At 41.3% G+C, this 27,211-nt stretch overlaps 1 protein-coding gene across 1 annotated transcript in view; it reads left to right on the forward strand.

Moving 5' to 3' along the window:
* The window catches only part of LOC144090121 (A-kinase anchor protein 6-like), a gene marked incomplete at its 3' end in the record, with an annotated part of 102,834 nt that continues 75,623 nt past the window's right edge, over nt 1-27,211 (forward strand). Inside the window, exons 1-11 of the mRNA XM_077621440.1 lie at nt 1-229; nt 2,880-3,071; nt 3,947-4,124; nt 13,407-13,516; nt 13,624-13,780; nt 13,940-14,485; nt 14,578-14,820; nt 14,889-15,026; nt 15,095-15,220; nt 15,735-15,977; nt 20,471-20,593. Coding sequence (XP_077477566.1) covers nt 2,938-3,071; nt 3,947-4,124; nt 13,407-13,516; nt 13,624-13,780; nt 13,940-14,485; nt 14,578-14,820; nt 14,889-15,026; nt 15,095-15,220; nt 15,735-15,977; nt 20,471-20,593 — 1,998 coding nt within the window. The remainder of the gene's footprint in view (nt 230-2,879; nt 3,072-3,946; nt 4,125-13,406; nt 13,517-13,623; nt 13,781-13,939; nt 14,486-14,577; nt 14,821-14,888; nt 15,027-15,094; nt 15,221-15,734; nt 15,978-20,470; nt 20,594-27,211) is intronic.

The raw sequence follows: 27,211 nt of genomic DNA on the forward strand, positions 1-27,211 counted from the left end.
TCCTCCTCCTCTTTCTCTCTGCTCGTGTCTCCCATCCTGAAGGTGCCGCATCATCGCCTAGCTTCGAATTAGCTTAGCATCGTGGCTGCTAGCACCGCAGTGGGACTGTCCCGACGGCGGAGGGAGGCGCCTCCCTTCCTCATCATCCATCCTTCCTCCTCCATCCATCCGCTGCGTCATCCTTTCATCCGACTGCTCGCTTCCAGCAAACACTGACCAGCCACATGTGGTATGTACGCATCTATTTTTTATTAGCGTGCTAGCGTTGCGTCGGTCAGTTGAAGGCGAGCATTGAGCAGAAGGGCATGGCGTGTCATCCCGGGGTGGGGTGACCCCATCCCGCTTGTGTCTAGCTTTGTTGATGCTCGGCCTGCGGTGGCCGACACCTTTTCGGGCTCGCTTGCGTGCGGGAAAAGTTTCACCCGTTTGCCGATTCATAATTCTGCCAATATTAGCGGGGAAAATACGATAAATGACTCATAGGATGATTAATTGTGCCAGCCCCACCCTGTCGGAATTGATTGGATGTTGTAACCGTTCCAGTAATGTGAGCTAAAGACTACTCTAAACTTGATTGTTGACGTCTTTCATGGGCACATTTTGTTTGTGCTTCTTTAGTAAAACAATATAGAGGGCGCTATAAATAAATTAAAAATTCATGAATACACAGATGTAATGGTCGCTCTATAAATCAGTTTTTCAAACTATAGATGAATCGTAAAAAATGATATGATATAGAATATGCTTTTCAAAAAGTAAACGAATGAATTTATTGATTAAAATATTAATGGTGTTTGAATTGTTGTAGAATTATATAAGAATTATATAATTCATTCATTTTCTGAACCACTTTATCCTCATTAGGGTCCCGGGGGGTGCTGGAGCCTATCCCAGCTGACTTCGGGCCACGGGGGGAACACCCTGAATCGGTTGCCAGCCAATCGCAGGGCACGAGTAGACGGACAACCATTCACGCCCACACTCATACCTAGAGGCAATTTAGAGTGTCCAATCAGCCTACCATGCATGTTTTTGGAATGTGTACCCGGAGAAAACCCACAGAGGCCCGGGGAGAACATGTAAACCCCACACAGGTGGACCGACCTGGATTGGAACCCAGGACCCCAAAGCTGTGAGGCTGATGCATCCACTAAATAAAAATATTGGAGAAAATAAATTAACATAGGATTGTATTTTTTTTTTAAATGCATAAATAAAAATAAAAATGTGCAAGCTGGTTTTCAAAACATAATATAATTTTAAAAATGAGGAAAAGAATGGAGTGGTCACCAAAACGTATTCATTCTTATCGCATATTTTAATCACTTACCTTACTCATAAGGGTTGCGGGGGTGATGGAGCCTATCCCAGCCAACTTAGAGCAGTAGGCGGGGCACACCTTGAATTGATGACATGCCAATCGCAGGACACAAGGTGACAGACCACCATTCCCTTCACACTCGTACCCAGTGGCAATTTAGAGTTTTCAACCAGCGTGCCATTAATGTTTTTGGGAGGAAACCAGAGTGCCCGGAGAAACCCCATGAGGCACAGGGAGAACATACAAACTCTAGAAAACTCGGAACCCACAGGCAATTGAACCGTCGATCTCAGAACTATGAGACAGCCGCGCTAAACATTCTTTCACCGTGGCACCAAATTAAACAATATATTAATTTGTTAATGGATGATACAATGTAGGAGGGGCTTTTCAAAACCTAAAGGTATTTTTTAATGTATGAATAAAATCAACTAGGGATTAATTTGGAATAAAGAAATAAGCAAGGTGGCCCGGTAGCCGAGTGGTTGGTGCAGTTCTGAGATCAAGGGTTCAGTCCCAGGTTCGGACCGTTCAGGCTTGCGTGGGTTTTCTCCGGGTACTCCGGTTTTCTTCCACATCCCAAAAACATGGTGATTTTCCACCATTGTGCGCTGCGATTGCCTGACAACCAATTCAGGCTCCAGCGCTACCCGCACGCAATTTTTGTGAGAATAAGCAGTATGGAAAATGAATAAATCAATAAGCAAACAAATGAAATATGTTGGTGCTTTTTAAAAGGTAAAATAGTTCATTTAAAAATGAGTGAACAAAATTAAACTTTTAAAAAATAGAAACAAATTGTACAAATAAAACAAATAAAGTTTTTTTAAATGTTTTTTTTTATTTTAAGACAAATGATTAGCAAAATTTGAATGAGTTAATACGTTCCCACTTATGACCACATTTGTTTATCCTTCACTATTTGTTAAACAGGCAAGTGGGGTATTGTCAATTTTTTTGCGTTTATTATAGCCCTTGATCACAACAAATGTCTCATAGGCTTTCACAGGGCCACAGTTTACAGATAATTACAACATCCTCTGAACTGAACCAACTAAAGAGCAAATGTTTGTTTACAAACAGCTATTAAATGGCTGTCGATTAATGGGTCTGGTGCTAGAGTGCAGTGGGCCCCTACAATAACCTTTTTTATTCTGTTTTTTAGATACATTTTAAGTTTCACACTCCCATTAATGGCGGTAAACGTCCAATCCTTATGAAATGGGAGGGTCTGGTAGCGATCATTTATTTAGTCGCACTGAAATGTGATCATTCACTTCCAACCCTTTTTTAGCCTGTTGCTTGTGTGTCGTCTTTTGGTACTGGGCTGTGTGTGTAGCGCAAGTGTGTGTCAATTGAGGCTTTTGTTGTATTGAGATAACGTCACGGTGATGTCATCATGTGTCATCTGCTAATTAGTGACATCTTTTCCTTTTAAAAGTGATGTAAAATTAACAGCTAGACATTTTCTTTATCATTTTCACCATTTGTCTTTTGCTGACATCATCAGTACTGTAATGTTGTGCCTAATTCTATTGTGTGTTTGTGTTGTCTCCAGGCTCCGCCCCTGAACGACGTCATCCGCTGTCAATCATCTCTTCCTCGTCTTTGTCGCCATGAGTGTGGTGGCGTTGTCACCTTTGACCCCTGAGTCGCCGTTCCCCATGATCACCACGGCAACGCCTGCTGAGGATCAGGAGGGCGCGGCCCAAGCTGAAAATGGGAATGTGGGGACTGACACCTGCCGCAGGTAAGATTAAGGGACAAAGGTGCAAATTTAAATAATATATACGAGAAGGGTTTTCCCCAAAAAATCTTGTTGCCATGTTCATTCATTCAGGCCTGGTGGTTTGATTGGTTAGCACGTCGGCCTCACAGCTCTGGGGTCCTGGGTTCTATTCCAGGTCGGTCCACCTGTGTGGGGAGTTCGCATGTTCTCCCCAGGCCTATGTGGGTTTCCTCCGGGTACTCTGGTTTCCTCCCACATTCCAAAAACATGCATAGTAGGCTGATTGGACACTCTAAAATTGCTCCTAGGTATGGGTGTGAATGTGCATGATTGTCCGTCTCCTTGTGCCCTCCGATTGGCTGGCCACCAATTCAGTGTGTCCCCTGTCCCACTGTTTGCACCTGCTCAGGTTTGTTGTCCATTCCTAATCATAATTAAAAACTGTATTTTAATTGCCAAAAGTCGAGGGACTCGCAACGTCTTCTGGTTCGGGTAACTTAAACATAAGCAATAGAATGACTTTAATATCTTAATTTTTCTATTGACTTCTAATATTTATTCAGGGCGGCCTGGCGGCTGAGTGGTTAGCGTGTCGGCCTCACAATGTGGGTCCTGGGATCAAATCCAGGTCAGGTCCATCCCTGTGGAGTTTGAATGTTCTCCCCGGGCCTATGTGGGTTTCCTCCGGGTACTCTGGTTTCCTCCCGCATTCCAAAAACATGTATGGTAGGCTGATTGGACACTCTAAAATAGGATAAATGTAGTGATAAATTTAATGATGTTGAAAAAAGTTAGCATTTTGATGAAGATGAGGATGAATGACAACGATGATTAAAGTGATGATGAGGACGACTTTCACAATGATAATGTCACATCATGGTCTTCTTCCGTGGCAGGTCTCGCGATGAGAAGCCTCCCCCTGTCCAGGCGGGGGCGGACTGGCAGGTCTTACTTCACCTTCCCCAGATGGAGGCGTGGCTTCGGGCCAGCGCCGCCAGGGTGACGGAGCTGACACGCTCAGTGGCACAAGATGGCCGCAACAGACACGTTGATACGCACTTGCTGCAACTCAAGGTCAGCAATAACAATACCACCATAATTTGGATAGTGGATTGTGTTGTTCAGTCATTCACAAAAGTAATCTGAGATTACTTCTTCCTATTTGAACTTTCTTTCTGCCATAAATGGCGGGAAATGTCTCAGCTGATGCAGGGAGGCGTGGGCTCGATTCCCGCTGGTGCCGGTATTATTGTGAGAGCAAATGGCCGTTTGTCTCTCTGTGAGCCCTATGGCTGAGTGGCAACCAGTCTAGGGTGTAGTCTGCCTTTTCATTTGAAGCCATCTGGGATAGGCTCGGGCAATTTTCATAACCCTTACGAGGATGCGCAGTACGGAAGATGAATGAATGTCTAAGTTCAAATGAATTCTGTTTATTGCCGTCAATGGCAGTCACTGTGTTCAAAAGTAACTTCTTAACTTTACTTATGACTTGATATTAGTAGTAGCCTTGAGAACACGTTATATAAGATACCACAGTTACTTGGACAAATAATCACATTCTTTTTTTTAAGGTTTGGTTTACTTTTTTTTAAAAATCTAAGCTTAATACCTTTACCGGCGGTCCGGCGGCGTGAGTGGTTAGCACGTCAGCCTCACAGCTCTGGGATCCTGGGTTCAAATCCAGGTCGGTCCACCTGTGGGGAGTTTGCATGTTCCGTGTGGGTTTCCTCCGGGTACTCCGGTTTCCTCCATTCCAAAGACCTGCATGGTAGGCTGATTGGACACTGCAAATTGCCCCGAGGTATGAGTGCGAGAGTGAATGCTTGTCTGGCTCCTCGTGCCTCGTGATTGGCTGGCCACCGATTCAGGTTGTCCCTTGCCTCTGGCCCGAAGTCAGCTGGTATAGGCTCCAGCACCCCCCACGGATAAAGCAGTTCAGAAAATGAAGGAAAAATGATTGAATACCTTTTACTCATGGATTTATTTCAAAATGATTTTGGATTATAAATGATAATATTTGTGGCTAGCAGTGTTGCCACTCTCTAATCTGATCACTGAAATGTTCCTTGCAATCCAGCCTTGAGCTCACAACTCATTCAAACTTAATATAGAAACTCATTAACCAGTCCATGAATGTGTGTGTGCATGATGAAAAAAATGTGTGTGCTGGTTTGCGTGACCCCAACCTAAGATAAGCAGAAGAGGTGAGATGAGATGCTGGTTGGCTGTTTTATGTTGATACCCATCATGCTTTTCACCACTTCTCACTTGTTATGCAACACTTTTGTTTTATTCATTTGGGCCACTTTAATATTTAACAAACGTTTATATAAAATAAATTAGATGTTTTTATGCATAATACTGTCAATTGTATTTGAGTGTTAGCTTTAAATTTGATGTAATTGAAAATGATGTAGTTGAAATACAGTATGTAATAGTTCTAACTGCTGAAGTTAATAATATAAAGGTGACTGGATTGAATCATAACCTTTGGAAAGGTGAAGCTAACTCGTTACCGCCATCTACTGGCAAACAGTAGAAGGACACAACTTCATAAACGTATCATTTTTTAGATGAAACTATTCTTCAAAATCCCCTAATAATAGTGGTATGTAAATCTTATAATTATTACTAACCATAAAAAACAGTAAAAAAAACAAATACAACTAAATATTTAAATATGGCATCTAACTGTAATTGTTGCTATAGCGCCCTCTTGTGGTGATTTTATCAAAATACACGTTTCTCTGTGCGGTAGAAATCCAATCCGTTTGGACTGGCAATAAATATCATATAACTGTGCTATTGACAGCGAAAAACGTCCAATTCATTTGAACTGTAAGTCAAAAGCCAACTTTCACAGTCCCTTACCTGTCAACCTCTGCCGATAACCTTACAAACACCGTACGACTCGTACGGTGTTTGTAAGGTTTTTTGGGGGCTTGTAAGGGGAATCATAATCATTTATAGGGGCAGTTATCGGCAGAGGTTGACAGGTATGCAGTCCTATTGAATTGGACGTCTACTGCCCTCAGTGACAATCAGCAAATTCAGAACATAGTACCATAATGTTGTACCGTGCATTTCAAATCTAGGACTTCAGTAGTGCTGCGTCTGAAATCATCCGACCCTCAATAAGTATTTGCCACCTGCTTCTTGCCCTTCTTTTCCTTCGGGTGTGACTTGATTTCCTCTTCGTGTTTTCTGTTTCCTCATGTCGTCATCTTTGCGCCAGCTGGGCCTTTTGTTACTTCACTACCGTCACAATGCCATTCAAGGACGTTGTTGGAGAACCAGTGTGTGTGTGTCTGCATGTGTGTTGGAATGCCATTCCAAATGCTAACAGCTGCATGAGGAAAGTCAATGTTGCTCTGATAGGGCGAGGCCACGCACAGACACACCAGACAAAACCCTTCCACATGCACCGAAGCTAAATATTTTTCTTATTTTCAACGACTTGATGCAGGAGAGAAATGTATTAGATGGGTTGATCAAATTACTGACTTATGAAACTGTGGTTTCAGAAGTATTTGATCAGTTTTCATCATGGAACTTGAATGTGTACATGTAGAAGTTCAGCTATTTTGCTTGCTGACAGCTGCAATTTGGCTGTACAGTATTCCCTCGAATATCGCAGTTAATGTAGACTAGACATGGCCGCGATAAAGGAAAAACCGCAAAGTAGGATCACCCCCATTATTACTACCACAATACATTTTTTTTCGTGCCTATAAAGTAATACAAGTACAGTGGTACCTCGAGATACGAGCTTAATGCGTTCCGGGATTGAGCTCAGATTTCGATTTTCTCTTAACTCAAAGGAACGTTTCCCAGAGAAATGAACTAAAAACAAATTAATTTGTTCCAACCCTCTGAAAAAACACCCAAAACAGGATATTGGATTCGCAAAACATTTGTATTTGTTCTAATTTGCCATCAATTAACAAAGTGACAAATAATTAGTGGTTTAATAGTACTAAAATGTGTTTAATATTACTAAAATTAGACGGATATCACGGAAGGGAGAGCGAGAGAGTGACAGAGAGGGGGGACTTTTTGCACGGCAACGCGCTCGTAACGTAACATAAACAAATTTAAATGAACTTGGATTACGATGTAGACACACTCAAAAATAAGTTTAATCTAACCTTACACTAAACTTAATTCTAATTTTGTTTTAAATTTTGATACCTTACTTCTCCCGGGTTGGCTCTATTTGACCCGCATCCACCCTGACTTTCAGATGCAACCTATCGAGGGTTGCTTGCTTTTGTATTCCCTTCAAAATATTCCGAAAATGATGCACACAAATGTCCTCACAATAGGATAACGCACGACCACTTGCCAATGAGAAATACACGATTCGCACTGAGTAACGGGAAAAAAACATGCAAAAAAATGCAACGCTCTGCCAAGTGCTCGTAGAGACATTACACGAGGGAGTTGCGGGGAGAGAGACAGTGCCCATGATGTTCGTTTGAGCAGCCTCTCGCGAACGCTGTCTGCTCGTATATCAAAATTTGTCTCGTATCTCAAGATAAATATTTGCTCAAAATTTTACTCGTATCTCAAATTGCGCGTATGTCGAGGCACTCGTATGTCGAGGTACCACTGTACACAAGGGCAATTATCAAAACGTGTATATTTATTAAATATTACAGCTATAATCCCATGCAAACCTGGGGAGAACATGCTAACTCCACAGAGGAAGGTTGGAATCTGGGACCTCTGAGGCCAACGTGCAAAGCACCGCGCTGCCTGTTTTGTAATTACACAATCAAATTGAAAAGAATGATACAAAAAATGACATAGCGTTAATATACATTAAATGGAATGTGATTTATTATATATGTAGTATTACTGTATTCTTGTGTGTTTCAAGTTTACTTGTGACAGATGGATTTGCTTCAGCTTTCGACACCAACCTCATAGCCTGGCAAATTAGCTTGACAAGATACATGACGATGGCGTATGTAAATCGGACGCAAGTTACCCCAAAATTTTATCTGTAATTATTTCCCTTCCTAAAGACAAAAAACAAACAAAAAAATAAGTGGATTCCAAATACAGTGGTACCTCGTCATACGACCGCTCGTCATACAAAATTCTCGTCTTACGGCGGAAATTTCGATCGAATAATTCGCCCGTCATGCGATCAAAATTTCGTGATGCGACCAAGCCAGGTCTTTTTTGCATATCTTTCATGTATAACAATATCTACGAGCACGGAACGATGAATTCAGACGAGTTTCTCCTAAGACCAGGAAACGTATGTTTGAGTGTCTGTATATATTAATTCAAGTTAATTTAAATTTGTTTGTTCCGTTTACGAGTGCGTTGTCGTGGAAAAAAACGACCGCCCCCCCACGCCCCCAAACGTCTCTGTCTCCCGTCGGCGAAATCTGCCCAATTTTAGTTAGATTAAACACATTTTATTACTATTAAAACACTAGTTATGTGTTACTTTGTTAATAGATGGCGAATTAGAAGAAATAAAACATTTTTTCCAATCCAATATCCTGTTTTTGGTGTTTTTTCAGAGGGCTGGAACAAATTAATTTGTTTTCCATTCATTTCAATGGAAAACGTCCGCTCGAGTTACGAGAATCTCGTCATACGAGCTCAGTTCCGGAACGGATTAAGCTCGTATCTCGAGGTACCACTGTAGATTAAAGTTAGGGGTGGCCAACTCTGGTCCTGTTTTCCATATGTCCCTCCTTCACCACACCTGAATCAAATGATCAACTCATCAGCAAGCTTTCCAGAAGCTTCATGCCGATCCCAATTATTTGATTCAGGTGTGTTGCTGGAGGGGGACATGGAAAACAGATTGGATAGGAGCTCTCGAGGACCGGAGTTGGCCACCCCTGGATTAAACAGTCTAGACCTGGGGTCCTCAACCATAGGTTCTGTTGCCGCATGCAGTTCTTTAGCACTGCTCTTGTCACGATTTGTTGGGGTTTTTGGGTGGAGGTGTGTGTGTGTATGTGTTTTCCTTGTGTGTGCTGTCTGGGTGATGTGTATGTCTCACCTCTTATGTCCCTCCTGGTTTCCCTTCCTCCCATGGCCAGCTGTTTGTAGTTCATAATTAGCCCTTTTCCGTGTATTTAAGGGAAGTGTTTGGTGATGTCTTTTCTGGGAGTTTTACCTTGTGTTTCCCTGTCCACGCAAGACATGTTTTTGCCTCACCCAGACCGTTTTGTCCAATGATTGAACGCTGTTTGCACCTGCTCAGGTTTGTTGTCCATTTCTAATAGTAATTAAAAACTGTATTATAATTTCAATTCTTTTTACATTGACCATTCACGTTGCCAAAAGTCGAGGGACCTGGAAGGTCTTCTGGTTCGGGAAACTTAAACATAAGCAGTAGAACAACTTTAATATCTTAATTTTTCTATTTATTTCTCGTAATATTTATTCACGGCGGCTTGGGAGATGCGTGGTTAGCGTGTCGGCCTCACAATGTGGGACCTGGGTTCAAATCCAAGTCACCACCAGCTGTGTAGAGTTTGCATTTTATCCCCGGGCCTACGTGGGTTTCCTCCGGGTACTCCGGTTTCCTCCCACATTCCAAAAAGATGCATGGTAGGCTGATTGGACACTCTAAAATTGGCCCTAGGTATGAGGGTGTGCGTGTGCATGGTTGTCCGTCTCCTTGTACCCCGCGATCGGCTGGCCACCGATTCAGGGTGTCCCCCGCCTCTGGCCTGGAGACACCTGGGATTGGCTCCAGCACCCCCTGCGACTCTAATGAGGATAAAATGGTTCAGAAATGAGATATCCCAAATACCCCAAAAATCGCAATGTCAGTTGTTTCCAATATCGTTCAGGCCTACTGCGTGGGTTTTCTCTGGATACTCCAGTTTCCTCGCACAGTCCAAAAACATGGATGGTAGGCTTGTGGAACACTACAAATTCTCCATAGGTATGAGTATGTGCGTAAATGGTTTTTTTTTTATAGCCATATATTCCCCGCACAACCAGTTCATAGTGTTCCCCGCTTCCTGCCCGTTGTTGGGTGGGATAGGCTTTAGGACCCACGTGGCCCGCATGAGGATATAAGCGGGTCAGAAGGTGAATTACAGTGGTTGATATGTATTATTTTGGGCGTGAGAAATGTAAGTAATGCCGTACACAGCATAAGAATGGCCTGAAATTCTCATTGCACTGGAGCTGAGAAAACTGAATGAGAATGTTTGGGTTCTTTTGCTCTGTGTGTGTTTTACATTGTGTGTATAATACATTGAATGTAGTGTGTTACATTGCTTGTGTGTAAGGTTGTGTCGTATTTATGTCAGAGTTTGTGTCTGAGTGCATTTGTTCTGCTTTGTGTGTCTGTGTGTGGAAGGGGGGGGTGCCATGTTAAGTGCGTGCCTGTCTGTGTTTTAGAGTGTGGGTATATCACAGTGTGGGGGTGTATGTACTGTATATGTGAAGGTGTGATTTTTTAAAATATGTTTGAGTGCATATGCCTATGTTTCTTTTTGTGTTTTGCTGTTACCACTATGTGTTAACCCTGACCATTGGGTGTGAGGTGTCTTAGTGAGATGCCACCAAAAATAACTTGCAACTGTTGCCCCCCCCCATGCCCCACCAACCCAGCATCCAATGAAGAAGCAGGTCAACGCGCATACTGTAACTGTAACACAGTTAGACATACACATATACAGTCAGACTGAGTGTGTGTCATCCTCATGGAAGTTTACGGCGTCCACTTCCACATGTCAACTTCTCATTTTTGAACACAGAAAAAAAACACAAGATTAAGGTAAGGGACATGAAATGTGTTTGTGTGTGTATTGCAAAATTTGTGAGAAAACAATGTTGTGTTTGTTATGTAAGTCCAGACAGGAAGTCATGTGATGACCACGCCTTGTTACTCTGTTGCTTTCAGAGTGTTGTTGCCATAGTTACCCTGTGTTGAGGTACTGAATTGTGTTGTTGCATACTTCTGGGGTAAAAGTTGTATTGTTGTGTTACTGTGGATTGCGTTTGATTGTTCCGTTTTGATTTTGGTGTTGTTGCTTTTAGTGTCACTGACGGACAGAGATGCCCATTACATTTTGAGTGGGGGGTCAAAAGCGGACAGCTAGTCAAAATGGATTAGATGTCAATGGTGGCTGATGAGTGAAGGGTGTTACCATGAAAATCACCCAATGTTAATCACAAAGATTTTGGGTTGCGCTTTGATTCTGACATGAAAATTCATGCGAACAACCTTCTGACAGTTTTTCCTAATGTATCGCTTTGCAAAATTCAACCTTGGACCCACCACCTTTGAAGCGTACCCCTCATACACACACGCGTGTGCGCATTTGACATGTGGGAGGAGTTTGAAGGTTATTGGCTGAAATGGCCATCTTTTGATGTCTTTTGGTGTCTTTGATATTGACGTAGATGACGACTATACGACCTGAAGTTCGCCAAAGAAACGTCACCACGGCAATGCGGCTTGATTGACACGTGTGCATTTCTGTGTGATTTTGTGTGTCTGCAAGTCTTCATGTATGTGCATATGTGTATGAATGTGTGATTAGCTCCCAACAGATGTAAGATCTTAAAAATGAGTTCAGATAGAGAAAAACAGACTTGCGCTTAATTTAAACAGATGTGTGTGTGTGTCTATTAGCATATGAAAGCAGCTTGTGTGTGTTGAGAACAAGTATTAAAAAGACACAACAAGGCTCTCATCAGTGTTTAACAGCAACTTGACCACACTTTCATGACAAACTTTGAATGCGAATGTGTGTGTTAATGTAATGTAATTCATAACACCCCCTCAGGCGCTTCTCGATCTCCCAGTGGGTCGTTTTTGACGCACAGGCGTTTGTACTCTGGTGTGTCGAGATGAAAGCGTGGGTGCGCCCGTTCGATTCCCTGGTGGCGCAAGACACGCAGTACTTTGATGTGACAGGTTGCAAGTCAGTAAGTGCTTCCATTTGATGCCGATAGAACTTTGGTCATCAGTTTCCAGAATGGCTTAATTCGAAGGTGGTTTGTCCAGGAAGAATAATACTATGAGCTGGTATTTCAGGAATTGCTGTGGTGATTTATTAAAGGGTAATAGAGAGGAGAATAATGAAGTTGCTATGTTGAGGAAAAATCTAGAGGTTTTGAAAAATGGAGGTGGTATGCTTTTGAAAATTAAGCTGATAGGTTTATTGAAAAACTGGATGTGGTCTGTTTGTGATGATGGAGATGTTATAGTTAGGGAAAATAAGGTGCATTATGTAGAAAATCATTTCCTGAAAAGCTTATCCTTCCTTACAAGGGAAGCGGGGGTGCTTTTTTAAAAATTATTATTTTTTCAATTTTTCAAGCTTGATGTAAAATAGGCTAGTATTTTTAGGTAATGGCAGCACGGTGGAGAGTGGAGGGTTCAATACCAGGCTCCGACCTTCCCGTGTGGAGATTGCATGTTCTCCCCGTGCTTGCATAGGATTTCTCTGGGTACTCAAGTTTCCTCCAACATCCTCAAAACATGATGATTGAACACTCCAAATTGTCCGTAGGTAGGAATGTGTACATGAATGTTTTTTTTTGTCTCATTGTGCCTTGCGATTGGCTGACAACCAATTTAGGGTGTTCTCTGTCCTACTATCTTTAGCTAGATAGGAAAGGGTCTGGCAGCCCCTCATGAGGAAAATTGGCATTGAAGATGAGTGAATAAATGTTTGGGAAACAATAGAGGTGGTATGTTTAAAAAAAAAAGGGGTGCTGATATGGGTTATGTTATAGAAACAATGGAAGTGATATCTTTAGCAATACAGGGGTGGAATATTAAGAAATAATACTTGTGGTATGTTCCGGAATCATTGGAGGTGATTTTGTATAAGAAACAACAATGTTGTTAGCATTAGGAAACAAAATGGCTTTGGTTGGGATTTGATCGGGACTCTCTTTGTAAGATGACCTGAGTGCATGGCTTGCCTTTGGACTGCCATCAAGCGGTCATTAACTCGGCCCTCACTGGCCCATCTGGAAATATGTGTTACCCATATTCTCTCCTGGCCAATGCCCGCCCACTGTGGAGCCGAGACACCGTTGATTGGCTAAAGATCTACTGTGAGCTCAGAACCAAGTAGGCAATCTGATCTACGTGCACATTCATGTTTATTTTTAGTCACAAGACTTATGAGTTGACCCACTGGGCATGACTTCAACACATGATGAACACAAGGATCAGAACCTTTTGGACAAATTTCACAATCAACACGTAAAATAATTGTGTTGTCTGTTACTGTGACAGCAGGAATTGAGTACACGGCACAAGAATGAAAGTTCCAATGTGCAAGCATGATCACATGTCTGAAATACATGCACATTGTGATCAGATGTGTGCGTTGTGTTATTCAGGATATCTGTGAGGACATCTCTGACCATGTGGAGCAGATCCACGCTCTCCTGGAGACTGAGTTTTCCCTCAAGCTTCTGTCCTACTCCGTCAACATCATAGTAGACATCAGGTGACCAACACAACAGCGCGACCAAACCACAATCTCTTTTCTACACACACTCTCGGACACACATCCCAACACATTGTGTATGATTAATGTATTTGTGTACCAATCAGGACGGTGCAGCTTCTGTGGCACCAGCTGAGGGTTTCGGTTCTGGTCCTGAAGGAGCGCCTCCTTCAGGGTCTGCAGGACCCCAACGGAAACTTCACTGGGCAGACCGACATTCTGCAGGCCTTTGGCCAAGACCCTGAACAGGGGGAACAACACCAGGTGTGTTCTCTCTAATCTGTGCTCATGACTTGATCGATAGCTCTCTTTGTTTATCTGCCTCTCGACCGAACGACCAACTAACCTACCTATCAATCGAAATTCTGCCTTGCCTTTCTCCCTCCCTTGCTCCCAACTCACCAACTTCTTCTTGTCCTTCAGACTCGTCGGCTTGACGCCCTGACGGAAGTCGATGATTGTGGTCAGCTGACCATCCGTTGCAGCCAGGACTATTTCTCACTAGACTGCGGCATCACTGCCTACGAACTGAGCGACTACAGTCCTGGTGATGGGCCAGAGAGCCGTGAAAACCAGGGCCAGGATGAGGACGCCACCCAGGAGATAGAAGAGATTCAGAGAGTAGGCTTGGAAAAGGGAGAGGAATCTGAATTACTAGTGTCGTCTAGTGATTCATTACGCCACATGCATCCTAGTCCAGGAGACATAAATCAGAGTGAGGCTTCAAAGCATTCTGTGCCGGGTGACAACCAGAACACCGGGCCGTTTTTCCCAAAGAGAATTCCTCTGACCTCAGACGAGGTGGAGGACACCAGAGAAGCATCTCAGATACAAGTCCAGAACGAAGTCAGGCACAACACCACCGCTGTTCTCATGGACCCTGTCATGGATCCTTTCATGGATCCTCTGGACCATTCCAAGTTCTGGTTGGAATTGGACTCTGTATCACAAAATGTCCACAACCTAAAGGTTTGTGTCACATGTATGTTAAAGCTTTTGGGTTTTCTGATTTGTAACCCAGCATCAAGTTTTTTTTTCTCATTAATGGTTTCAACCTCTAGAAAGGTCTGGTGACAACGGATGAGAAATCTTCTGGAGCGCCCTCGAATACACAGGAAAAGGCCTTCAAAAGAAATCGAGTACATCCCTGTGCTCACGGCGATGGTGATTCAGATTCCTCGGTGCCATCACCCACTGGGGAACATGCCATGTCCTCGGACCTAGAGGCCAGTGGAGAGGAGTCAGACCCCAGACCACCATCTGGAAAGATGCCATCCTGGTTAGGGAAGCAAAGAGGATACAATGTAAGCAGTCATTTCTTTCAAGTCCACTTTCTTACCTTTCTTGGAGTAATCACACCTTCTGCCCACAGCAGGCGTGTCGGGGCTCTTCAGCGACCAGTCTTGACCGGGTGCATTGGTATGGCTCCGATGAGTTCCTGGCACTCCCTGCTCAGATCCACAAGAATGAGATTCTGGCCATCGACCTAGAGAGTCTGGCCCGAGCGCTGGTTGGAAATTTCTTTTTGTCTCTCAGCACTCTTCCACAGTCTTCTTAATTGAGTTCCTTTTGTCGCAGAGACCTAGTCGTGAAGATATGACGCATGATGATTTGCAAGATGTGGATGACTGGGATTTGAATGATCTCAACCAGGACAACTGGGATTCTTCTGAAAATGGGGACAACATTCTCTCTCCACCACTGGTGAGTGCTTTGCTTTGCGATGATAGCCTGGGATTTTAGCCCAGTAGTGTTACTGTCCTCTCCTGCCGTGCTGGCTCCGAGGCGCAAGTCTGAGTCTCAACCTGATAGAGGCGGGTGGATTGCATTGAACGTATGTGGCGGACCGGTGTGTGATGATGACCAGTTTGAAGATATAAGGTTTTAAAAAGCCATAGTATTAGATTAGGCAAAAACTAGCCATTATGGTAATAATCTGTTTTTTGGGTCTGCGCTTTGCAACTTGTTATATGATTGGTCATTTGCAAACTACATAAACAAGCAGTGCGCTGGTGCCTTTGAAGTAAATGCACAAATATCCATATGTCTTTGTTTCAAACTACATTTAAAATTTTCACAATGGCGATGAAGTTTTTTTTTTATAACAATTTTTATAGCTTTAAATATGATACTGCAATATTTTTGCTTAACGTTATCATACCCTGAGAAACTGATGGGCCCATGCCTTCTTCTAATCTGCCCCTACCCTGATCCACAGTGTCCAATTAGGCGAAACCCTGTCAACCGCAGTAGCCCCGCCTCCTCCAGTGACATCGGTGCCTCATTGGATGAAAGTATTGAGTCGGGCCGGCTGAGCGAACTGCTGTCAGAAGATGAGGAAGGCCGTGCACTTGGGCCTGTGGCGCCCCTGGAGGATGAACGTAGAAGTGCAACTCTAGTGCGACAGCTTTTGGACGAAATCGGCCAGGACAAAGACTCGGCTATGTGGAACAAAATGGAGGTGAGTGCTAAATTAGGTTTGGGAAAATAATTAATTAATGGGAATCATTTTTGTGAACTATTTTATTTACTGCTGTCAGTTTGCTGCTATTTATAGTGAGAGACCAATGCCAATGAGGTAAAGCTTTGACAACATAAATTTAACTACCGTATTTTCATGACTATAAGGCGCACCACATTATAAGGCGCACCCTCAATGAATGACATATTTTATTTTTTTTTCCATATATGAAGCACACTAGATTATAAAGCGCCCTGTCTATTTTGGAGAAAATTTAAGACTTTTAAGTGCGCCTTATAGTCGTGAAAAATGTATATATGAATTTGAATCAAACATTTAAGATGTTGAATAGTTTCAATTTGAAATACCCTTTTCACTTAGAGAGTTTCACTATAGTAACCATAATAATGCGACAGTATTCTCTTGGGCCATAATGGTTTTAAAAATTTAGAGTGTTCAGTCAGCCTACCATGCATGTTTTTGGAATGTGGGAGGAAACCGGAGTACCCAGAGGAACCCCATGCAGGCCTGGGGAGGACATGCAAACTCCACACAGGTGGATCAACCTGGATTTGAACCCAGGGCCCCAGAACTGTGAGGCCGACGTGCTAACCACTCAGCCGCCAATTGATTGGGCTGTATTCAGAACTTATCCCATTAAAAATATTTTAAACTAGAGTAGTTGAACATTTTTGCCTACATTTTAACATGTAATATTTTTCCTAATTCATCTAATTATTGTTTAAGAGCCAGTAAGGGTGAAAAGAACGTTTTAAACATTTTTATGAAGCAGAGACAACTTACTAAATGACAAAACGTTCGCTCTTATTTTGAAAGTGTTAAAAAGTTTCAAAGAACCGACCGGTTATGATGGATCGGAGCGCTGTTATCGGCCTGTGTGCGTTTTTAGATAATCCATCATCTCATCAACTCACCTGCAAAGGTCGCATTTGATTGGCAGCCAGATTATTGACGAGGCTGTGTACTAATCAGTCATATCTGTCTTATTGAATATGGCCAAATGTCAATACGCTGAGGAATTACCGCATTTTTAATGAGACTGCATTGGGAGTCCTCGTTCTTTTTTCATTTTCTCTCCGACCGCTTACTCTTAATCGTAGAATATTACGTTCACATCTTTTATTTTTTAATCTTCATCCATTCAATCCCTAACAACATCAATGACAACCAATTATGAAAGTGGAAGTAAATGTACAAGTTATTTTTTTAAATTGTATTTTATATATATTTATATAGGTGGCCCGGTGTCCAAGTGCCTATAGTCGGCTGGGATAGGCTCCAGCACCCTCGTGACCTTTAAAAAAAAATGTTTTAAATAATAGTTCTGCAGTTTAAATAAGTTTTTTTGTATAATTCAAAATGAATTTTACTGTTTAATCAGTTATTTGTTTCAAACATGCACTTTTTGAATCTTTATTGCAATAAACAAATATCTAGTCAAATGATTTGATATGACAATAAAATAGAACAATACATTTTTTAAATTCATTCATTAACCGACCCACTTATCCTCACAATTGGTGGCCAGCCAATCGCTGGGCACAAGGAGACGGAAAAACATTCATGCCCACACTCATTCCTAGGGTGTTCAACCAGCCTACCAAGCATATTCATGCGATTTGAGAGGAAATCGGAGTACCCAGAGAAAACCCGCACAAGCCCAGGGAGAACATGAAAACTCCACATGGGAGGACCCACTTGGGATCGAACCCTTGATCAGAACTGACGCGCTAACCCATGTGTCAAAGTGGCGGCCCGGGGGCCAAATCTGGCCCGCTGCATCATTTTGTGTGGCCCGGGAAAGTAAATCATGAGTGCCGACTTTCTGTTTTAGGATCAAATTAAAATGAAGAGTATAGATGTATATTAAATTTCCTGATTTTTTCCCCTTTTAAATCAATAATTGCAATTTTTTTAATCATTTTTTTCTGTGTTTTTAATTCAAAAATCATTTTGTAAAATCTGAAAATATATATAAAAAAGCTAAAAAATGATTGTTTTAGATCTATAAAAAACTGAATATTCAGGGCTTTTAATCCATTTATTTAAAAAAAATCTAAATATTATATCTAAAATGGTCCGGCCCACATGAAATCGAGCTGACGTTAATGTGGCCCGCGAACCAATCCGAGTCTGACACCCTTGCGCTAACCACTCGCCCACCGGACCCCCCGGTAGCAAGATTAAATGGATTTTAACAAATTCCAACAATGAGGTAACCTGTTGTGGATCATTATTTGAATGTTATTATTTACATAGAATTTATTATAACATTTTTCATAACACACTGTGGACTAATCAAATAAATAATACAAATATAGAAAATGGCCCCAAAGCCTTCATATACATCAGGTCTCTCGATAATTTAAAAGCTTTCTGTGCAGCAATAAAGAACGAAGCCAACTTCATTAAGAGACACAGTTTGGATTTATTAGCTGTTGCAGACCAAAGCAATCGAGTTACACGCGCACACAGACACGCACTAACTTGCAAACTGGCACTCACGCTGGTCGTTCCTCTGTGCTCCCGGCTAATTAGCTGATTAGCCGCTTAATTAGCAGCATGTAATCACGGCGATGGATGAGCAGCCTAATTGAGGAAGTGAAGAAGACCAAGAACAACAGCTTCTGTTTCTCTTCTGCTGCAGTAGGACTCCACCCAAAGCAACACAATAAAACACACAAAACACAGCAAAAATTCAAACAGTTATATTTGTATTAGACTTTATTTTTTGGCTTCTCATCTCTCATCTCATTATCTGAACCGCTTTATCCTCACTAGGGTCACGGGGGGTGCTGGAGTCAATCTCAGCTGACTTCGGGCCAGAGGCGGGGGACACCCTGAATTGGTGGCCAGCCAATCGCAGGGCACAAGGAGACATACAACCATTCACGCTCACACTCGTACCTTTGTTCATCTTCTATACCACACATCCTCGAAAGGATTGTGGGGGTTGCTGGAGCTTGTCAGGCGCATGGTTACATAAAAGAATAGAACAATAAGACTAAAAAAGCAATGCATTCAGTACCTTCAATTGTTATTTTATTGCTGTGTAAAAACAAAATACAAAAACAAAGCGGTAAATGTCTTTAATTTCATTACATTTCAATTTGTTTTGTGAACACATGCATTCATTTTCGAAACCGCTTCATCCTCACAAGAGTCGCGGGGGGTGCTGGAACCTATCTTCAGACCAGAGGCGGACAACCAGCCAATCGCAGGGGCACGATGAGGCGGACAACCAGGCACACTCACACCCATGACTAAGGGCATTTTAGAGTGTCCAATCAGCCTACCATGCATGTCTTTGGAATGTGGGAGGAAATCGTGGTACCCAGAGAAAACCCACGCGGGCCCGGATAAAATATGCAAACTCTACACAGACCGATCTGGATTTGAACACACGTCCCCGAATGTGAAGCCGACGCGTAACCACTCACCCGCCGGGCCAACCCTTCATTTTTGTCTTTTTAAAAATAAAAAAATAAATGTTCACAATACCTAATCTTCGCAACATCATCTTCATCTGCTCATCTTCCTCTCTGTCTTATCAATATTTTTCATTTACATTTTTCTCCAACATTATTGATCTTTTGGATCTTTTTTTCCCCTTCAGGGGTCAAACTTGTAATTAACATACCGTCATAAATCCCCACACATATCAGAGTGCAATGAAGTTCACAAGTGAGTGAGTTAGGTCTTTTTATAGCTGCAAAAAGATGTACTTTCTACTCTTTATTTTCTAAACAAAGAGAATAAAACGTTCGTTTCGACTTCATTGTGAAGTCAACGATTTAAACCAGTAGCGCTACCTTTATGTATTTATTCATTTACTTTCTTTCAACACAAGTAACTTACTTAGTTTACAAGTTTTTGCTGTGCTGTATTCTTTTCCCGTACGTCATTATAATGTCAACCAGCAGGTGGCAGTAAGTCTCCGTTCACTCTATAATTCTCTCTGTTTTCCTTGTCATTTATTGTGAATATTTTCACTTTTTAAATTCTTTTTATGCGGTTTGTTTGTGGCCTATTGAAAATGTCTCTTAAAATGTCAAAAAAACCCATATTAAAGCATAAAAAAATTAAAACATTATTCAACAATTGAGGGTAAAAACAATTTTAAAAATATTTTTGTACTATATTAAATATTAAAGCATTATAGAAAACCAAAGGCATAAAAGTAACCAGTTTCAATTACAAACATGCATAATACATTATAAATTATAAATAAATGAAACTTTAAAAAATTATAGGATAAATCAATTTGACATTGACATTGAAAGACGTCCAATATATTTGGACTTCCCATTCCAAAAAGACCGGCATTATTTGTTAATTTGAATAATGTAATCCAACCAGTAAACTGTTCACAATACTAAAAACTAATTCTACCCTCTTCTGTTCTACTTCAAAAAGCCACATTTTTTTGCGATTGCCGCTCTGTTTAGTCAACAAATGTTTTTGGGGTCTAGGAATTTGTCCAGCAGTTGGATGGATTCATCAACTGGATGACGGAGGCCCTAGCAAGCACGCGTGATTGGACACCGCCTGCGGCCCGCTTGGATGCGCTCAAACGCTACCTGGACATACATCTGGTGAGATTTTCATATTTCTCCTTTTTAACAATTTATCTCATCTTTTTGCTTTGATATTCTCATCCTTTATCCTACTTTATTCTGCCTTTTATTGTTTTCTTTGACCGCATATTTGATGCCCCTATTTTTAAATGGAAATACAGCATCTACTTTAAAAAACCTTTATGTAAAAGGTATTTAATTATGCAAATGTCAAATTTGTTTCTATCTCTATTAATGGGGAAAATCCTACAGCAAACACCAAAGAATCATTCAATTTACAAGCGCTGCCATTTTGTGGCGTGAATTATACTCATGCAAAGACACATTGATAGACCTGATCCAATTGCATGTGATAATGGATATAATTCATATCAGTATGAAGAGTGGGCTATCTGGGATAAAGTCAAATCTCATTACTATGCCACCCGTCGGGACCGAGCAAAAGTGGCGTAGTAGCGAGAGTGGCATAGTAACGACGGTTTTATTGTTAAAAAAAGGCTTTATTTTCTCATGTTATCCATCAGCTTAGTCCAAATCTCTCAAAAATTGTCACTGGTGCATCTTTTGGCGGATCTTGAGCATCTCATAGTCCGGGATGTGCATCAGCTCGGCCAGTTTCATCGCCTTCACCTTGATGAGATCGCCGCTGACAGGCAGATTCTGTCCTCTTGCTTATTTTGAGCACCCCCTCATCAAGCTTTGGGTCTTGGAGCCTGCGTCAGCTTCATGCGCTTTGATGGAACTCCAGCTTTGATTGGTTCTCTTAACTTCGACGCCCCATTTCTTGCTTATCTACGTGGTTAGCTTGGACTGATTCTACGCCTTCTTCGAAGCATCGATGATCTCCTTCTTCTCCTGCAGTGTAAAGTTGGTTTTCTTGCATTTCTGAGCTGACATTGTGAGCTAAATTTGAAAAATAAATGAATTTGAAAGTACAACACACACACACACACACACAAAATAGTGGCGTAGTAGCGAAATTAGGGGGTGGCATAGTACATTTATTTTTTATTGAATTTTGTCGGGACCGAGCAAAAGTGGCATAATAGCGAGAGTGGCATAGGTGGACTTAAAACTTTATTTCATCCCGTATTCGGGAAATTTCTGGATAACGAGGTGGCATAGTAATGAGATTTAACTGTACTCGCATTTGTGGTCTGGCCTTGCAAAAATGGCTGCTGCCACTTTCTGGAAATTGTGGCTTTTATTGATCATTATCTCTTCTATATTGGAAAAAAAAATAATTCTGTCTATATTCATGTTTTTACATGTGATTCAGAAAATAATAAAGGTGATAGTTGTGCTGTTGACAAAAAATATATAAAAAAATATTTTTCGTATCTCGAGTCACTCATTTGCACATAAAAAAAATTGTAACCTGAATATTTCGTACCTAGAGGCATTTGTAAGTAGAGGTATGACTGTACTTCACTACATCGCAGATTCACCACATTGCGACTTAGATCCGCCAAATATGTATATAAAAAAATACAGTCATGCTTCATGTGAATCTTACAAGGTTACTTTTTTTTTTTTAAATTCCATAAAATACCTACTTGCCCTGTAGACTTCAACAACATTCTTCCAACTGGGATATACATGATAAAGGTGTTGTATTTCTCTTTAACACAAATGCTTCTCTCTTTTGTTATCTCTCTTGATTTCACTCTGTCCTCATTTGTAGAGAAAACAAAAAAACTCAAACAATCATCTACAAACATATGGATGCGCACTGACAGTGCAATGAGTCGAGACATCAACTCGCAAGATTGTAAACACTGACACACACACACACCTATGCACACGTGCACACACAGATTGTGTTTGCATAGTTTATATAAGATATATACAAGCGGGCCTGTGTTTTAACCGCACGCACACTGGGTGCTATTTGCATAGATTTGCATGTTCCTGGACAGACTTCGAAATAAGCGTCTAGATAGTCCCAGAAGACACAAACACACACACACAAAAACCCACGCTTGGCTTATCGACATATTTATTTTGCCTCAGCGCATTCGTACGTGCATGTTTGTTGTGCACGCCAGCAGGGCTACCTTTAGCGCCGGTTAGCTTCAATTAGAATGAGTGTGCGCTAATTGGTGCGCTTGTCTTCAAATGAAAATAAATACGGATGAAACTGCATAGCTAATAGGCTAATAGGCCTTTGTAGTGCCACGTCGTCAATAGCTTGTTTGCGAAGCGTCGTGGTGTTCGAATGTGTGCGTGGGTGTGATAGTCACACTTGCACTTTGTAGCCATTAGCGTAACAGCGTGCTTATAATTGTGTGTTTGCTGATTGAAGCACACTCGTCAACTTGAAAGATTTATGTTTTCTTTGTTGTTAACTTTCTTCTCGCGTATGTGATGTTATTTGGATGTTGTGTAGCGCAAACGCTAACATACATAGACTACCACCAGTCAAAATAAAGCATTTGAGCTGCCACGAAGAACTATTTTGACAGTCGATTGACATATATATATATGTATATGTACAGTTGTGGTCAAAAGTTTACATACACTTGTGAAGAACATAATGTCATGGCTTGCTTGAGTTTCCAGATATTTCTACAACTCAGATTTTTCTCTGATAGTGATTGGAACAGATACTTCTTTGTCACAAAAACATTCATGAAGTTTGGTTCTTTTATGACTTTATTATGGGTTAACAGAAAAAGTGATCAAATCTGCTGGGTCAAAAATATACATACAGCAACACAAATGAGCAATTTTGGTGACTTAGAAAGTTGTGTCAACGAAATGAGCCATAGCATGGCCTCTTAACTTCTTGTGAGTGATTATGAGTGACTACAGCTGGTGACTTCTCTGAGGCCATTTAAATAGGGCTCATTGGATGCAAACGCCCACAAACGCTACAATGGGAAAGTCAAAGGAGCTCAGCATGGATCTGAAAAAGCGAATCCTTGACTTGAACAAGTCAGGAAAGTCACTTGGAGCCATTTCAAAGCAGCTGCAGGTCCCAAGAGCACCTGATGCTGAGAGAAAATTGGTCAGGAGGGTGAAGATTCAACCGAGATACACCAAAAAGAAGATCTGCCAAGAATTAGAAGCTGCTGGAACACAGATGTCAGTGTCCACAGTCAAGCGTGTTTTGCATCTCCATGGACTGAGAGGCTGCCGTGCAAGAAGGAAGCCCTTGCTCCAAAAGCGGCACCTTAAGGCTCGACTGAAGTTTGCTGCTGATCACATAAACAAAGATAAGACCTTCTGGAGGAAAGTTCTGTGGTCAGACGAAACAAAAATTGAGCTGTTTGGCCACAATGCCCAGCAATATGTTTGGAGGAGAAAAGGTGAGGCCTTTAACCCCAAGTACACCATGCCTACCGTCAAGCACGGTGGTGGTAGTATTATGCTGTGGGGCTGTTTGCTGCCAATGGAACTGGTGATTTACAAAGAGTAAATGGGATAATGAAGGAGGATTACCTTCAAATTCTTCAAGATAACCTAAAGTCATCAGCCCGAAGATTGGGTGTTGGGCGCAGTTGGGTGTTCCAACAGGACAATGACCCCAAACACACATCAAAAGTGGTAATGGAATGGCTAAATCAGGCTAAAATTAAGATTTTTGAATAGCCTTCCCAAAGTCCTGACTTAAACCCCATTGAGAACTTGTGGACAATGCTGAAGTAACAAGTCCATGTCAGAAAGCCATCAAATTTAACTGAACTGCACCAATTCTGTCAAGAGGAGTGGTCAAAGATTCAACCAGAAGCTTGCCAGGAGCTTGTGGATGGCTACCAAAAGTGCCTAATTGAAGTGAAAATGGCCAAGGGACATGTTACCAAATATTAGCGCTACTGTATATTTTTGACCCAGCAGATTTGATCACTTTTTCTGTTAACCCATAATAAAGTAATAATAGAACCAAACTTCATGAATGTTTTTTGTGACAAAGAAGTATCTGTTCCAATCACTCTATCAGAGAAAAATCTGAGTTGTAGAAATAACTGGAAACTCGAGAGAGCCATGACATTATGTTCTTCACAAGCGTATGTAAACTTTTGACCACAACTGTATATGTGTATGTGTGTATATATATATATATATATATATATATATATATATATATATATATATATATGTGTGTATATATATATATATATATATATATATATATATATATATATATATATATATATATATATATATATATATATATATATATATAAATAATATTCACCTTTTTTCCAATCATTTTGAAAGGCTTAAACATTATGTGGGCAGTAGTTCAGGCATGTCTTGAAACAAATCATTATCTACATTAAATAGTTGTCAACAGCCATAGAAAACATGAAAATATTCACAATGTGAGAGCATTTATTGTTTCTTTGTTTGATTGATTGGAGTTTTATGGGGTAAAAGATCTTGTCACATCACACACAGTCACTCTCTCAAAGAAGATTTTCATTCTTTTTATCTCTTCCTAGCTCCCCGTGTAATTTAAAATCATTGTGAATGGGTATTTGTGTGTGTGCATTTGGGATGTTGGACAAATAAGCACAGGTCTTTTTTGGAAACCTCGGGAGATTAGTGAGGAGAACGGATTGCAACAAACATATGCACTCGCACACGCTCACTGAATGTTGTTTGTGCATCAAATGTCTGTATTGATTGCTGCTGATGGTTTATCCAGGCTTTGAATCAAATTATTAGGAAGAACAAGAGACCCCCCCCAAAAAACCATTCGCTAAAACTATTTCAATACAGTTGTGTATCATCAGTAATATAAATAGTTTCATTCTATTTTGAGAGACATTTGAGAGCCACATTCTGCATTTTATTATATTCACACCCATCTTGAGAAGCTTGACCATGCTCAGATTTACTGGTTCTCGTACTGTAGGGCTACAGGCCTTGGCCTTTGCCATATAAATACAGTATATAAATGGTGCGGTTTGGTTTAGTTATTTAACACTTTGTGTGATTCTGGATTATACTATGGATATTGCTGTCATTGACACATGCGCAAGCGATTGAATGTGAGTGCTTAACCTATTGGCTGCCATTAAGGGTGATAGACGAACCAAAAATTGCTCGAAAATTAACTGGTTTTAAATTGACTGCACAATAACTTAGGCAGCTTACCTCTTAGAATACTTATATCAAAGAAATACACCAACAATCTTTCTACTGGCTTAACAACTTTAATGTTATTTCATACATTGACTTTGGCTGACATTGAAAATGATAGAAGTCCCATCAATTTGAACTGGGAGGGCAGTCATTGCCAGCCGACCCAGTCAAAATCGTGACCGGACGTTTGGTCGCCGGACTTTTGGTCGCCGGACTTTTGGTCGCCGGACTTTTGGTCGCCGGACGTTTGGTCGCCGGACATTTGGTCGCCGGACGTTTGGTCGCCCGGACCCAAACAAACGGCGACAGAACGTCCGGCGACCAAGAGTCCGGCGACAAAACAAGGTAAAACAACACGGTTTATGCATCAATACAAGCCAACAATGGCCATGAGCAGTTTCACTGAGCGGACGTGTGAGTGCATGTACATAAGTTGTCCCCTTAGGAAGGGACGTCAGTCAGGGTCTTAACAAGTTCTCCAACAAAACACAATAAAAGTACGGGAAATTTGGAGCTTTTCTTTAGCCTAATAATTAATAGGGCATTAAGTATGACTAAATAATAATTCGCAGTTTGTATTTAGGGAATTTGAGCAACAATTTTAAATGGTAATTATCAATAACCTTCCGGTCGACCAAACGTCCGGCGACCAAAAGTCCGGCGAACAAACGGCCGAGTACCGTCAAAATAGATTGGATGTCTACTGACGTCAATGGCACGGAAACATGATCATCCATTGCCAGCCATACCAAATAAAATAGAATTGCTGTTGATTGATGTCAATGGCTTGCATGAGTAAAAAGAAAAAAAACAGTTCTTGTTGGAAGGAAAACAAATGATTCCCAAGAACGGTCTTTTTCTTTGTTTATATAAAGTATACTCTTGCCACTGACTCACCCACTCATCCTATGGCAAGCCAGAGCGAAGCGGTTAAAGGTAAACATCCAAGACAAACTGTTACCTCACAATGGATGTAGATTATGACAGAAGTGACATCGTATAATTTAACTCAGTTGGACGTTGATCATCGTCATTTGCAATCAAACACATCATTCCCTGCCAGCCATGGTTTTCTGTGGTCTTCACGGGCAAAATAAGATCATCTTTATTGCAAACACTGATTGGATCAGCCCTCGTCAACCCACAAAGTCATGCTTCAATGTCATGTGCCTATCAGCACCGCACATCCTGGCTAATATGGTAATGCTAAAGGCTAAAGCGTAGCAGGCAGCGTCGTGGTCCTCCGGGCTAATATGCTAATGCTAACAGCTAATCTGATGTGGCACGCTTTGAAGCGGCTCATTTCAACCAGTTTATGATAATCAGCTTAAGGAACTTTAGTTGAGCTTTTTTTGAGGAGGCCACAAAATGCCCAAATTTCTCATAGCACATGTACAAGATGTTTTTTACAAACATGAATTACAATTACATTTTCACAGGGATTTTTGGCAATTATAGTCATGATAAGAAATTGATAAATAATTCCATTCATTTTCTGTGTTTCCTCACATCTTTCGGTATTCGGACGTTTGATCGCCAGAC

Source organism: Stigmatopora argus, chromosome 15 (genome assembly GCF_051989625.1).
Source record: "Stigmatopora argus isolate UIUO_Sarg chromosome 15, RoL_Sarg_1.0, whole genome shotgun sequence".
Classification (NCBI taxonomy): Eukaryota; Metazoa; Chordata; class Actinopteri; order Syngnathiformes; family Syngnathidae; genus Stigmatopora; species Stigmatopora argus.